Genomic DNA, 13,035 nt, shown 5'->3' on the forward strand with positions numbered 1-13,035 from the left:
AAAATCAGATGGAAGATTCCCACCCCCAACACACACACACACACACACACACACACACACACACACACTACACTCACACACTCTGTAACTGCCTTTCAGTGCTAGGCATTACAAACTCCCCAAAAACCAAGGCCACCTCTGCCTGCCTTCCAGAAACACCCAGGCTGGCCGAAATATGGCTACCCTCCATGAGGGCGCTGCTGCTGCCCACCCATCCTGGCCCTTTTCAGCACACCAAGACTTGCCAGACAGAACTCACAGGTGTATAAAAAATATTCTTTATTGTCACGAGTATAAAACGGAGCAGATGAACTGGCCTCTCAGTCCATACACAATGTGGGCCACAGGACTGCCTGGGCTGCCCCTGTCCCTCCCGTGAGGCCCTGCCTGGAGCAGCGCCCCAGGGCCTCGATGGAGAGGACCACCAAGGGCCTCCCCTGGAGAAGGGGGTGGAGGGCAGCCTGGCTGGGGTGCAGGTGGGTGAGTGGGGGTAGGGCACTCTCCTGGGGACACATAAGAGCAGAGGAGAGCATGAGTGGGGGACCCTCCCAATATTCATGGCCCAGAGCCGCCTTCCATGGTCCCCGAGCCCACAGGGCGAGGGTCAGAGGGCCACGCGGGTGCAGCAGTGGCGTAGCAGGCATGGCAGGATGCCGCGGTTCAGCTGGTGGAACTCCACAAGCTGCAGCAGGTCGGTAAAGCGCGTGTGGCCATCATCCATGCTGAAGTACAGGCGACCCTGCTCCTCGCTCTGGAGGTGGGAGGATAGGTTCAGGGAGTGCCCCGTGCTGGTGGGAGACCCTTCCAAGGCTGAGGCCTCTCCTTTTTGTTCAGAATAAAAGGGGATTTGCTCTGGGGGCTCAATGGTCGAGGGAGCGGGCCTTGAGGGAGGCAGGGGAGGACAACAGGTGCAGGGAGACCGAGGACTTCCTTCCTTATGGGGATCTGGGGGGAGGGGGATGCAGGATGAGGCCACTCACCGGCAGGATGAGGTAGTGCTTGACCTTCTGCAGGTGGCACAGGGAGAGAACAAAGCCCTGGGGGTTGCGCTGGCTCTCACGGACCAGGAAGAGACTGCCGGAGAAGATGGCAAGGTGACCCCTTGCAGCAGCCCCAACCCAGGCTCTCCCTCACCTGTGCACCTGTGGCGCCACCCAATCCCAGCCCCATACTCACCCGTCCACCAAGCCCTGCTGCCTGATGAGCTGCTGGCTCTCCTCACGGGAAATGCGGCCATGGAACCAGGACTGGGTGCGGTGGATAGCTGGGAGTAGGCATGGAGGACAATGGGGTCATTGCTCTGGGGAGGGGATCCCCCAATTAGCCCTACCCCCCACCAGAGAGCCCACAGCAGTCTCCAGCCCTGGGGCACTCTGGACCATCACCCACCTGTACTAAGGCTCGTGCCCGAGGATGGGGTGGGCAGGCTTAGCCGGTGGTTGGTCTTCTTCTGTGGAACAGTGCGGACATGGGGGGTCAAGTGTGCAGAGGGTACCACCCCGCACCTCACAGCTTGGGAGGATCCCCTCAGCCCTCCCTTCCTCTTCCCCCTCTCCAAAAACCCACAGAACAGCATGACAGGAGCAGGCCCCTCACCCGCCAGGCCTGCGCCTCCTCCAGGGCCACGCTCAGCGCTTCCCGTGGGTTCTCAATGACCCGTCCAGCATGGCCAGAGAAGTCCATGGCCACCAGGGTGTTATCGGAGACACTCCTCTGGAGACAGCACAGGACAGGAAGGGGAGGAGTCAGAACAATGTCCAGGTATGCCCGCCAACCCACCCCCCTACCCCATGCACACTCACCAATGGTGGGGAACCCAGATAGGATGGGCGCAGATGGCGAGCCTGTGCCTGCTGGTAATTCTTGTACAGCTGCACTCCATACTGGGGGTGGAAGAGAGATAGAGCCTGAGCCCAGGGGTCCTAGGGCGGGGCTACAACCCCTAGCAGGTCAGGATTCCCCAGGGATAGGGCTGTGTTCGGGGCTGTTTGAGGCCACAAGTTAACCCCAGTCTGGCATCAGGGGTTCTCAGACAGCGAGGTTAAGCCGCCCTCCTCATCCTGCAGGCCCAGAACTGCCTCCTGCAGGGGATTCCTTGAGCAGGGAAGGGCAGGATCCCTTCTCCCAAACACACACACCAGACCGGCACAGGAGGCCATACCCTGCTCCCAAGAGCCTCACCTTGAAGAGGCGGAAGGCGGCCAGCCAGCAGGTGCGGCTCTGCTCATCCTCACTGCAGAAGATGCGGAGCCCCTTGTGGCCATTGCGAAGTTTGTTGGGCTGTGGGGAGAGGACACGGCTCCCGCAACTGCCTCTAGGACCAGACACGGGTCCCTGCTTCCCACACAGTGGGGCAGGACCCAAGGAGCCTCAGGCAGCCAGTGAACAGACAGGGGTGGGGGTGGGGTCTTGACAGAGCTTGGGAGCCCCAGGACGGATCCTGGTGCCTGAGCACCTCCTGCTCTCTCAAGGCCATGCCCTTCACCTTGACACAGAATCCGAAGTCTGTAGGCATCCCGTAGAGCTTGCGGCCCTGGGTGACCACGTACACGTTGGACTCATTCACATCGGCCACATATTGCAAGTGCCTGGGATCCTGTCCAGCAATGAAGGCAGGACTTGGTATGGGCCACCCCCATCTCCCTGTCACTGCCCTCTAAGCCCTATTGATGAGATTCCAGGGCCAGAGAGGGGCAGGGAAGTGCCCGAGACCAGACAGCACTTGCCTGGAACTCCGGTCACCTGCCTTTCCAATCCCTGCCTCCTGGGGTGGGGGTTAAGCTGGGGGGCTGGAGGCACGTGAGCAGCTGAAGGCCTGGGGGACCCAGGAGTTCCAAGAAGGATCAGGGCAGCTGTGGACATCACCTTGGAGGTGCCCTTGGTGGAGTAGTAGAGGCCAGACCGGCGCAAAAAGCAGAAGAAGCGTTTCCAAAGCTTGCGGCCTGACCCCCGCAACTGTAGGAAGCCCTGGATCTCCGGGAAGCTGCCAGCATTCAGGAAGTTCTGCAGCCCGGGAAGAGTGGGAGGAATGAGTGAGAGGTCTGACTTTCCAGCCCCAGGTCCCTCCAAGGGTGCACCTTACAAGCATTTCACAGCCACCACCGTCAGATGCCCCAACGTGAGGCAACGGGCAGGGAAACTGACTTGGCCCCAACCACGCAGAGCCGGAGCTGGGCTCTTCACAGCACACAGGGGAGGGGGCGGGGGGCGCAGGCTGAAGGGCAGTGATGGACTGGGCTGCTCTGGGGAGCCAGACCCCCACCTGGATGAGGTCCTCGTGGGAAAGACCTGTGTGAGCATCGAGACAGCTGGAGACCATTTTTTCCGGGAACAGCGAGTGCTGAGGGCAGAAAGGTGTCAGAATCAGGGACAAAGATTGTGGCTGGGGGGACAGGTTGCCCTGGGCCTGCCAGCACACACTCACCGCAGAGCTCTTGAAGAGTTCATACTTGGCAAAGTGCTTCCGGAAGACGAATCGGCTGTCTCCACCCACAGGCCACGAGGCCTGCACCTCCACCACAGACTCGTGGTCCTCCAAACCCCGCTCTGGAATCAAAGAGAGTGGGGCGGTGGGGGTCGTGGAGAATAAATGATCTGGCCTCGCGGAAGTGCCCCATGCCCCGTGCTTTGTAACGGGAGCTACCACTCTCTCACCCCAACTCACCCAGTGCAAGGTGGGGGTGACACTCCACCAGCCCCCAGTTCTCATCGTTCAGCGCGTGCACTCGATGTACCAGCATCTCACACACGTGGCGGGCAGTGGCACCTGCTGCCACTTCCACCGACCGGCACGCCCCATCCTCACTGTACACCTTCACTACCTGTGCCCCAGGAATTGCAGATGACATGAAGGGTGTGGGCAAACGGGGGGTTCCCTTCACCTCACCTGGACCCTCTAAGACCCTTGGCCAAGAGGCACCCCCCTTCCTACTGCACCCCGTTTCCCTGCCTTCCCCTCTGCAGGATGACAGGATGACTCACATGGCAGCGGCCGGCGTCTCGAGGGAGCAGCCCCCTTGCACCACCCGACCCCCCCAGGATGGGGGTCTGCGAGGGGGGACTGCAGAGCTCTGGGAAGGGGTTGGGGATGGAGGGCAGTGAGGTTGCCTGAAGTCCCTCCTCTCGAAGTCTCCTGTGGGAAGGGCAGAGGGGGCAGGGTAGGGCTGTTTCTCTGTGTGTTTCCTGGCATTGGCCTAGCCAGCCCCCAGCCCTATCAAGTCACTTACCTGCTGGGTGGGATGGGCAGCGGCTGGGACCTCTTCACCTCTCCCAGCGGAGGGGCATCAGGCAGTGGGGGAGTTCCAGGAGGGGTGCCTGGCACTGGGCACAGGTCTTCTTCCAGGGAACTACTGAGTTGAGGTGGAGAAAGATCCAATTCCATGACAACTGAGGGAAGAAAGGGGACTGACTGTGGCAGCCCCAGAGCCAGGGTCTTGCCCCCGTGTCTGGGTACCCCTGGCAGTGACACAGCACCACACCATTTGCACTTAAAGCCCTCAGGGAGGGACAGGGTGAACCCCACTATACAAAAGAAGCCACCAAGTCCCTGAGAAGGAAGTATTCTCACACGCCCTCCCTTCCTAACAGGTGCAGGCAGTGGAACCTAGACTCCCAGGCCAGGGCCCAGTCACAACAGGGACAAGCTAAAGAGGGACACCCTCACACACACCCCAAGCCTGGCAGTAGCAAGACTCTACAGCCCCCAGACTGCCTGGAGCTCAGCCCCGTGCCAGGGCCTGCAGGCATGGGGCACTCACTCCTGCAGGCTCTTACCCGGGTTTTTCCAGCCCTCTGTTGCTAGGCCCAGCTGCCAGGGCTGTGGTGGCAATGCCTGCCCAAGTGATGAGTGAGGCACAGGAGGGGTGGGGAGGAGGGGCAGGTGAGGGAGGGCAGGAAGGACAGGCTCAGCAAAGCAGGGGGGCAGCAGCCAGGGCATTCTTATCTCAACAGCCCCCAAACCTCTCCAAGCGCTGCCTTCTCCAGGCCCCTATTCCCACCCAGCTCTTTCCTGGAGTCCCAATGCCACAGCCACCTCCTCTGTGCAGTCTTCCTGGCGTTCCCATATCCAGACTGATGGGCTCCCTCTTGGCACTGTGCTGGAGCCTCCCATGCCCACTACACTATACCTGTCTTATCCCACCCACTGGACTGAGGGCACGAGGCACCTCCAGGCAAGGCTAGCACCCTCAGGTACTGCCTGGAAGGAAGGGTGAGAAAGTAAGGACAGGTGAGAGTGAGCATGCCCACAGAGGCCAGAGGTGCTAGAACCAGACTCCTTAGGCTGATACCTGGGAAACCCTAGAGGGTACAAGGAAGCAGCCTGGTGCACCTGGGGTTGGTTCCCAGCACACACGGATGTGTACACACACACACACACACACACACACACTCACTCTCTCTCTCTCTCTCTCTCTCTCTCTCTCTCTCTCTCTCTCTCGATGTAGCAAGCGCCTGACCCTTCAGGGAGGGCAGAGAGGAATTGGAGGGACAGGTGAGTATGGGCGGGGCAGGATGGCACTACCCAGACCTTTGCATTCAACTTGACTCACCTGCACTTCCTGGCTGGGCAGAAACACAAACAACCCTGACCCTCCGCACCTCCACCCTGCCCAGAAGAGGGCGGGGACAGAATGGAAGAGGAGGAGGATGCTGGCTAGCCGATGGGAGGCGCCTCTGACATCATCCTCTCCTCCCCTACCCTGGCCCACCTCCAGCCCAGGTGGGAGCAGCAGTCTGCCCACCCCATGCCCCAAGCCAGCACTCTGCCCAGGGAAGGAGAGAAGAAATGCAGGGCCAGGATTCTGAGGCTATCAGGAATGAAGCCAACCTCTTGGGGGAGGCCTCAACCAAGCTGGGCTCCCAGGTCCCTGTCCTGGGTCCCATACTGTCCCTAAATGCCCAGCAAGCATATGGCCTGAAGGACTTGTCCCTTTAACACACACTCCCTGGGTGTCCTCGCTGAAGTGGCCGCATAAGAGTGGGAGTGGAAGGGTCAAACACCTGCGAGGGCCGACAGGGTACAGGAGCCAGAATGCCAGAGCCGGTGAGGGAGGGCAGACACCACCCCCCCACACACACACACACACCTGACCCCATCAGATACCAGTGCTCAGCACCAACACACCATGCCGCACTCCCATTTCAGGACTGAGGGGAGGGGGTCCAAAGTCCCTGGAAACAGAGGTTTCCAAAAGTTGGAGACACCCCCCCCCGCCCCCGCTCCCGCCCCCGCGCCATCCATACACACACACCCTCTGCCCAGCACCTGTAGGATCTGCAGCCCGGCTTCCCCAACGGCCTCTCCCGCCCCCGGGAAAGCCAGCACCACCCTCCCGGCCTCCTTGTTTACTTCCTGATCTTGCCCCACCTGGCTGGCCCCAAGGGCAGGGGGCAGGGCCAGGTGTTTAAGGCCGAAAAAAAACAGGGCCACCATCCAGAGCTTCCCATGGCGGGGGGAGGGGCCTGGGCGTAGCGGAAGGTGGAGAAGTGTTGGGGGGAACCTGTACTCCCCAGCAGCCACCATTGCGATGGCCTGTGGCTCGGGGAGTGGGCCTCATCTTTCGGGGAGCTCTTAGGCTGAGGGACCTGGAAAGCAAATGAGGAACCCCCAGGTGACCTACAGTTAAAGGAGGGGCCCTGCCCCTAGAAGCTCCTCCCACTCCCTCGCTCAGCGGGGGAAAAACATCCAATGCGGGAGGGGGGGCAGCGTTCTTTTAAAGTTTAATTTGTGAAGAATGCTGGAGTCCCTCAGGTGGAGTTAATCATTGTTTTGCACTCAGGAGGTCCCTCCCCCGTGGAGCAGGACGTCTGGGGGGCGGGGGGGGATAGAAGCCAAGACGGTGCAAACCAGAGAGGGCGGTCCTGGGGGCCCTCGCACCCAGCCGACAGGTGCAGGCTCGGTCCCCAGTGGACAAGGGAGACCTGCACCCGAGCCTGGTCCTTTTCCCCAGCCTCATCAAGTTGGCAAGACCATAGCCGAGCATAGGCAGTGCTGACCTCCAGCATCCACCCTAGGGGCAGCCCATCCCCACCGGCCCATATTGGGGGCAGGGCGCGGTGTCCCTAGCAGGGACTACAATATGGAGCCAGGGCGGCTGCGAACAGAGTCCATCTACCCACACCGCACGGGCGCGCACCCCCGGCCCCTTGGCAGGGACGTTTGTGTAAATGGGGACGGGGGAAACCCAGGCTGGATCGGGCTGAGCAAGGGAAGCTCCCTGGGGGTCCGGACCCCCTTCTGGCTCTTTCTCTGTGTGGGGGGAGGGGCCAGTTTCAGCGGGAAAGTCGTGCCCTCCGAGGAGAAAATCCCTAGACTTTAACTCCTATCCCCATGAACAGGTTTGTGCGTGTAGGGGGGAAGTGGTGTGCAGAGAGCGAAGGGGAAAAAGACAGCAGGAATCACCGGAGGAGGGAGGGTTGGGAAACCAGAGGAAAAGAGAAAAGTGTGAGGCAGCCGAGAGCAGCACAGCAGGGGACCGAACCTTCCAGAATTACCCCACACTTGCCCAGGCATCCCACTTCAGGTCCTTACCTGGACCCTGATACACCAGACTGACTTTGCGGAGGGAGACACCCACCACTTAACTACTTGCCCCCCACCTACCCCAGCCTCCCTAACCGACCCCCACATCACCAGAGCAGGGAAGGAGGACAATGGGCCAGCTCAGCACAGTCTGGGACCCTGGTGGGGCTGGGCATTAGAAGCAGGTGATCATCTGAGCCCCATCTGGGTCCCCTTACCTGGAGGAGCCCAGCAAGGGTAGCGCGGCGCCGCGTCCAAGGTCCGGCTCTGCCTCGGCACCACCCCCTCCCGTCCCGGCTACCAGGATCCGATTTTAAATCTACACCTGCTTCCCCACGGCTGGTAGGAAGCTGTCCCGACTTTGGCCGCAGAAGTCGGGCGAGAAGGAAGGAGCCCTGTGTGTCCAGATTCCAGGCCCAAGCAAACTAAAATTATCTTAGGCAGGTGGGGGCGGGCCTGGGGAGGTGCCCAGGAATAGGAAGCCAGGAGAAGGGGCGGGGACTCCCGGACTCAACTGCAGCCTGGGATTGTTTTCCTCCTTCCTGGCGCAGCGGCAGGTGCCTGGGGAGGGGCGGGGAAAGCACTAGAACAGAACATCCCGGAGAGCCGAGGTCCTGAGCTGTGACTACCTGGGAGGGACGGAGAAAGGGGCTGGGGGGCTGGCAGATAAGGTGAACCTGCGGCCTACTCTGCCCCAGTGCTGCTGTGTTCATTGGCCAAGCTAGGGGGCTTGTCCCCACCATGGGATCCAGCCCCTGGAGCAAAGGGCACCCTGAGGAGGGAGCCAGCCAGTGGGGTATCCAGCAGCATGCCCTGGCCCTTGACCTCCAACCAGTCTGGCCACCCAGGCTGTGCGCTCCCTTCTGAGCAAAGTCCACGGTCTCGGAGTGGAAGGGGCCAAGAAGGGTGCCACAGTGGGGGCAGCCAGCCATGATCTCTGCCTTAGCTGTGGGCACCAGGAGGGGACTCAGAGAGAGATCAAAGGCAGCGGCCACCTCCCAGCTTGATGAGGGTGACAGTTGAGAAAACAAACAATCCTAAGGGTAATAAGAGGTCTGCCCTGCGGTAGGGGGTGGGGGGCGCACACAGAGGAGTGGCTCCAAGCCTCCACTTTCTCCACAGAGTTTTCCTTGAAAAACCAGTAGGACTGGACCCAGCCAAGAGGTGGACGAGGGGGGGAACCTGCCCCCCCGGGGGGGGACAGAGAAGACCCTTTCCTTGTGTGCTAAACAGCAGATGTCAGCCCCATGCCTGGTGTTGGAGGGCGCAGTGGGGAGCAATAGGAACTCAGCAGGCCAGTCAGAGAGACAAGTTCAAAGAGCCACAACTGGGGGCCAGCAGTGTAATGGTTCAGTGAGTTAAGCCTGCAAGCCAATATTCCCTATGTACAATGAATGGTTCATATCACTGGGGGCTTCACTTCCAATCCAGCTCCCTGCAGATACACCTGGGAAAGCAGCTGCTGATGCCCCCAAATCCCTGGGCCCCAAGAGATCCAGCTGGAGTTGCAGGTTCAAGCCAGACCAGGCCCCAGCCACTGTGGCCATTGGGGCAGTGAAACAATGAATGCAAGGTCCCTCCTCTTTATATGTAAAACTCTGCCTTTCAAATACCTAAATAGATCTTAGAAAGAAATGACAGGTAGCAACTATATGGATTCTCTGGACAGCAAGGATTTCCCCTTGCACAGGGGAAAGTGGGCTGGGATGGGGGAGTAAGGGACACTTTCCACCTGGAGGGAACAGGTGCCCAAGCCCTTGCTGAGCAGGGACACAGCACACAGGGGCAGAAGGCCAGGAGAAGGGAGGAGGCAAAACCAAGCAGGGGAAGCGGGCAGGCGTGGAGGAAGCATCGCCTGTGAGAGATGTGTGGATTTCTTCCCTATGGGAAGCACAGATGCCGGGGGCCCTTGGCCCTGCCCCAGCCATGGAATCAGTCCAGAGCCAAGACCCAGGAATGTGTGGTATTGATGAGCCCTGAGGTGGCTATGAAGCTGGTCGGACTGGAAAGCCAACCAGCCTGTTTGTCCAGATTGGCAGGAGGAGTGGGCCAACACCAAGGCTGGTGGGGTCAGGGTCCTTCTGGACAGAGAAGGAGAGAGCTTGGCAGCACAGCACGCAGGGACCAATGGGAAGCCTTGGAGCCACTGTGGGACTCCATCTGTCATGGCGATGGCTGCGTGTTGGATGTGTTGTTTAACACTCAGGGGAAGGAATACTCTAGAGCATGGCTTTGCCTGTGTAGGGGTGGTATCGGAGCTTTTCAAATAAAAAAGGAATAATGACAAGAAAAAATAAATTGATGGGCCTGGCACGATAGTGTAGCACTTAAAAGTCCTCGCCTTGCATGTGCTGAGATCCCATGTGGGTGCCAGTTCTAATCCCAGTGGTCCCACTTCCCATCCAATAAAATAAAATAAAATAAATAAATAAATAAATATTTTTAAAGAAGTTTGTTTGTTTGTTTGTTTATCTGAAAGGCAGAGCAACAAAGAGAGAGGGAGACAGGTTCAGTCCTCAAATGGTCTCAGATGCCAGGATTGAGTCAGGCCACAGCCAGGAGCCAGGAACTCCACCCTGGTCTTCCTGGGAAGCAGGGGCCCATGTACTTGGGTCATCTTTTGCTGCCTTCTAGGCACATTTACCAGGAAGCTGTATTGGAAGCAGGATTGCTGGGTCTCAATTGGTACTCCAGTATGGGATATCAACATCATAAATTGCTGCCTAACTTTTTTTAAGAGTTGGTTAGAGGCTGGTGCTGTGGTGCCAACATCGTGTAGGAGCACCAGTGTGTTTCCTGGCTTCTCCACTTCCCATCCAGCTCCCTACTAAAGGCCTGGGGAAGCAGCCAAGGATGACACAAATTCTTGGGCTTTCGCACCAGCTTGGAAGACCCAGAAGAAGCTCCTGGCTTCCTGCTTCAGTCTGGCCCAGCTTTGGCTATGTCATCTATTTGTGGAGTGAACCAGCAGATGGAAGATCTCTCCATCTCTTCCTCTCCTTCTGTGTAATTCTTTCAAGTAAAAGTAATTTTTTAAAAAAGATTTATTTATTTTTATTGCAAAGTCAGATATACAGAAAGGAGGAGAGACAGGAAGATCTTCTGTCCATTGATTCACTCCCCAGGCAGCTGCAACAGCCGGAGCTGAGCCAATCAGAAACCAGGAACACAGAGCCTCTTCCAGGTCTCCCACACGGGTACAGGGTCCCAAGGCTTTGGGCTATCCTCGACTGCTTTCCCTGGCCAAAGCAGGAAGCTGGATGGGAAGTGGGGCTGCTGGGATTAGAACCGGTACCCATATGGGATCCCGGTATGTGCAAGGTGAGGACTTTAGCTGCAAGGCTACTGCGTCAGGCCAAAGTAATTTTTTCTTTAAAAGAGCTGTTTACTTAAAAGGCAGAGTGACAAAGAAAGGTGGAATGAGCAAGAGAGAGAAATAGATGAAGAGCTTCCATCCACTGAGTCATTCCTTCCAGATGACCATAGCTGCCAGATCTGGGCAAGGGATATCTGCCTTTCCAATAAAAATAAATAAATCTTTGTTTAAAAAAATTCTAGTTCAGGGCCCGTAGGCGTGGTCTAGCGGCTAAGGTCCTCGCCTTGAACGCCCCGGAATCCCATATGGGCGCCGGTTCTGGTCCCGGCAGCTCCACTTCCCATCCAGCTCCCTGCTTGTGGCCTGGAGGAGCAGTCGAGGACGGCCCAAAGCCTTGGGACCCTGCACCCGCATGGGAGACCTGGAAGAGGTTCCTGGCTCCTGGCTTCGGATTGGCGCAGCACCGGCCATTGCGGCTCACTTGGGGAGTGAATCATTGGACGGAGGATCTTCCTCTCTGTCTCTCCTCCTCTCTGTATATCTGACTTTGTAATAAAATAAATTTTTTATCTTTAAAAAAAATTCTAGTTCATCAAAACTGGAATTTTAAAAAAAATTAAGATTTACTTTTTAAAAAAAAATTTTATTTGAAAGCCAGCGTTACAGAGAAACAGAGAGAGAGAAAGAGAGAGATGGAAGGAAAGACAGAGAATGAAAGAGACATTTTCTATTCACTGGATCAATATGCAAATGGCTGCAACAGTTGGAGCTGGGTCAGTAAGAAGCTTGGAGCCAGACATTTCTTTCATGTGGGAGCAAGGATCCAAAGCCCTGGGCCATACTCTGCTGTCCCTGCCCTACCTCAAGGCTATTATTAGCAGGGAGCTGGATCAGGAATGGAATAATCAGGACTTGACAAACACACAGGTGGAGGACCACCCTGCTCCATCACTGTGCACATCTACCTTATGACCTGGGAAAGTAGTGGAGGATGGCCCACATGCCTGGGCTCCTGCACACATAGGAGAGCCTGAAGCAGCTCCCAGCTGCTGGCTTCAGATTAGCTCAATTTCAGCTGTTGTGGCTATTTGAGGAGTGAACAAATGGATGAAAGATCTCTCTTTTTCTCTCCTTCTATCTCTGTAACTCTACATTTCAAATTATTTTTTTAAGATTTATTTATTTTTAATTACAAAGTCAGATATACAGAGAGGAGGAGAGACAGAGAGGAAGATCCTCCATCCAATGATTCACTCCTCAAGTGACTGCAACAGCTGGTGCTGCGCTGATCCAAACCCAGAAGCCAGGAACCTCCTTCCGGGTCTCCCACACGGGTGCAGGATCCCAAAGCTTTGGGCTGTCCTCGACTGCTTTCCCAGGTCACAAGCAAGGAGCTGGATGGGAGGTAGAGCTGCTGGGATTAAACCGGAGCCCATATAGGATCCTGGCACGTTGAGAACAGTTGAGAACAGCCCAAAGCCTTGGGACCCTGTACCTGAGTGGGAGACCCAGAAAGAAGTTCCTGGCTCCTACATTCGGATTGGCGCAGCACCGGCTGTTGCGGCCACTTAGGGAGTGAATCAACGGACAGAAGATCTTCCTCTCTGTCTCTCCTCCTCTCTGTATATCTGACTGTAATAAAATAAATAAATCTTTAAAAAAAGTTGTTTAAAGAAGGAGACCACAGGAGGAGACAAAGACCCGCCATCCACAGGGTCACTCCCCAGTGGTTATAGCAGTTGGCACTGAGTCTAGCCAAAGCCAGGAGCCAGGAACTCCATTAAAGTCTTCCTTTCAGATGGCGGAAGCCCAAGGACTCGGGCCATTTCCTGGTGCCTTCCTGAGTGCATTAGCAGGGAGCTGGACTGCAAATGAAGCAGCCAGGACTTGCAGCAGCACTTCAGGTGGCAGCTTATCGTGCTGTGCCACAACGCAGGCCTCAGCAATTTCTTCAAAAGTGAAATGCAAACTTGCTGTACAGCCTAGAGGGATCCACGCAGGAGAAAGGAAAATGCACATCCCAGCAAAGATAGCTGCATGACTCTTTACAGCAGTTGATGACTAAGTAAAATGTGGTAAGGCTGGTTCAGGGGTTGTGGCACTGTGGGTTAAGCCACTACTTGAGATATCCACCTTCCATGGCATAGTTCCTGGGATCGAATCCCACCCATGCTTTCAATCCAGATTCCTACTAATG

At 57.1% G+C, this 13,035-nt stretch overlaps 1 protein-coding gene across 1 annotated transcript; it reads right to left on the bottom strand.

Annotated features, from left to right (window-relative positions):
* Positions 1 to 262: 262 nt before the first annotated feature.
* On the bottom strand, positions 263 to 6,591 carry GRB7 (growth factor receptor bound protein 7). The gene is made up of 15 exons (XM_004591149.2): positions 6,266 to 6,591; positions 4,227 to 4,386; positions 3,982 to 4,132; positions 3,665 to 3,821; positions 3,425 to 3,546; positions 3,263 to 3,340; positions 2,866 to 3,003; positions 2,486 to 2,596; positions 2,182 to 2,280; positions 1,803 to 1,883; positions 1,597 to 1,713; positions 1,390 to 1,450; positions 1,177 to 1,264; positions 981 to 1,074; positions 263 to 751 (listed from the first exon to the last, which is right to left on the bottom strand). The coding sequence occupies exons 2-15, from the start codon at positions 4,379 to 4,381 to the stop codon at positions 605 to 607; spliced, it is 1,599 nt and encodes a 532-aa protein (XP_004591206.2). The 5' UTR covers positions 4,382 to 4,386; positions 6,266 to 6,591; the 3' UTR covers positions 263 to 604.
* Positions 6,592 to 13,035: the final 6,444 nt, after the last annotated feature.

This window comes from Ochotona princeps, chromosome 17, assembly GCF_030435755.1.
Source record: "Ochotona princeps isolate mOchPri1 chromosome 17, mOchPri1.hap1, whole genome shotgun sequence".
Taxonomy (NCBI): domain Eukaryota; kingdom Metazoa; phylum Chordata; class Mammalia; order Lagomorpha; family Ochotonidae; genus Ochotona; species Ochotona princeps.

What these genes read in the sequence shown, in the direction of transcription:
- GRB7 (XM_004591149.2), bottom strand. Translation starts at nt 4,381, where the DNA reads ATGGAATTGGATCTTTCTCCACCTCAACTCAGTAGTTCCCTGGAAGAA. An exon ending in GAGACGCCGGCCGCTGCCAT is followed by an intron (nt 3,822 to 3,981) that starts GTGAGTCATCCT and finishes CCTGGGGCACAG; the next exon opens with GTAGTGAAGGTGTACAGTGA. An exon ending in ATCTGGGTTCCCCACCATTG is followed by an intron (nt 1,714 to 1,802) that starts GTGAGTGTGCAT and finishes TGCTGTCTCCAG; the next exon opens with AGGAGTGTCTCCGATAACAC.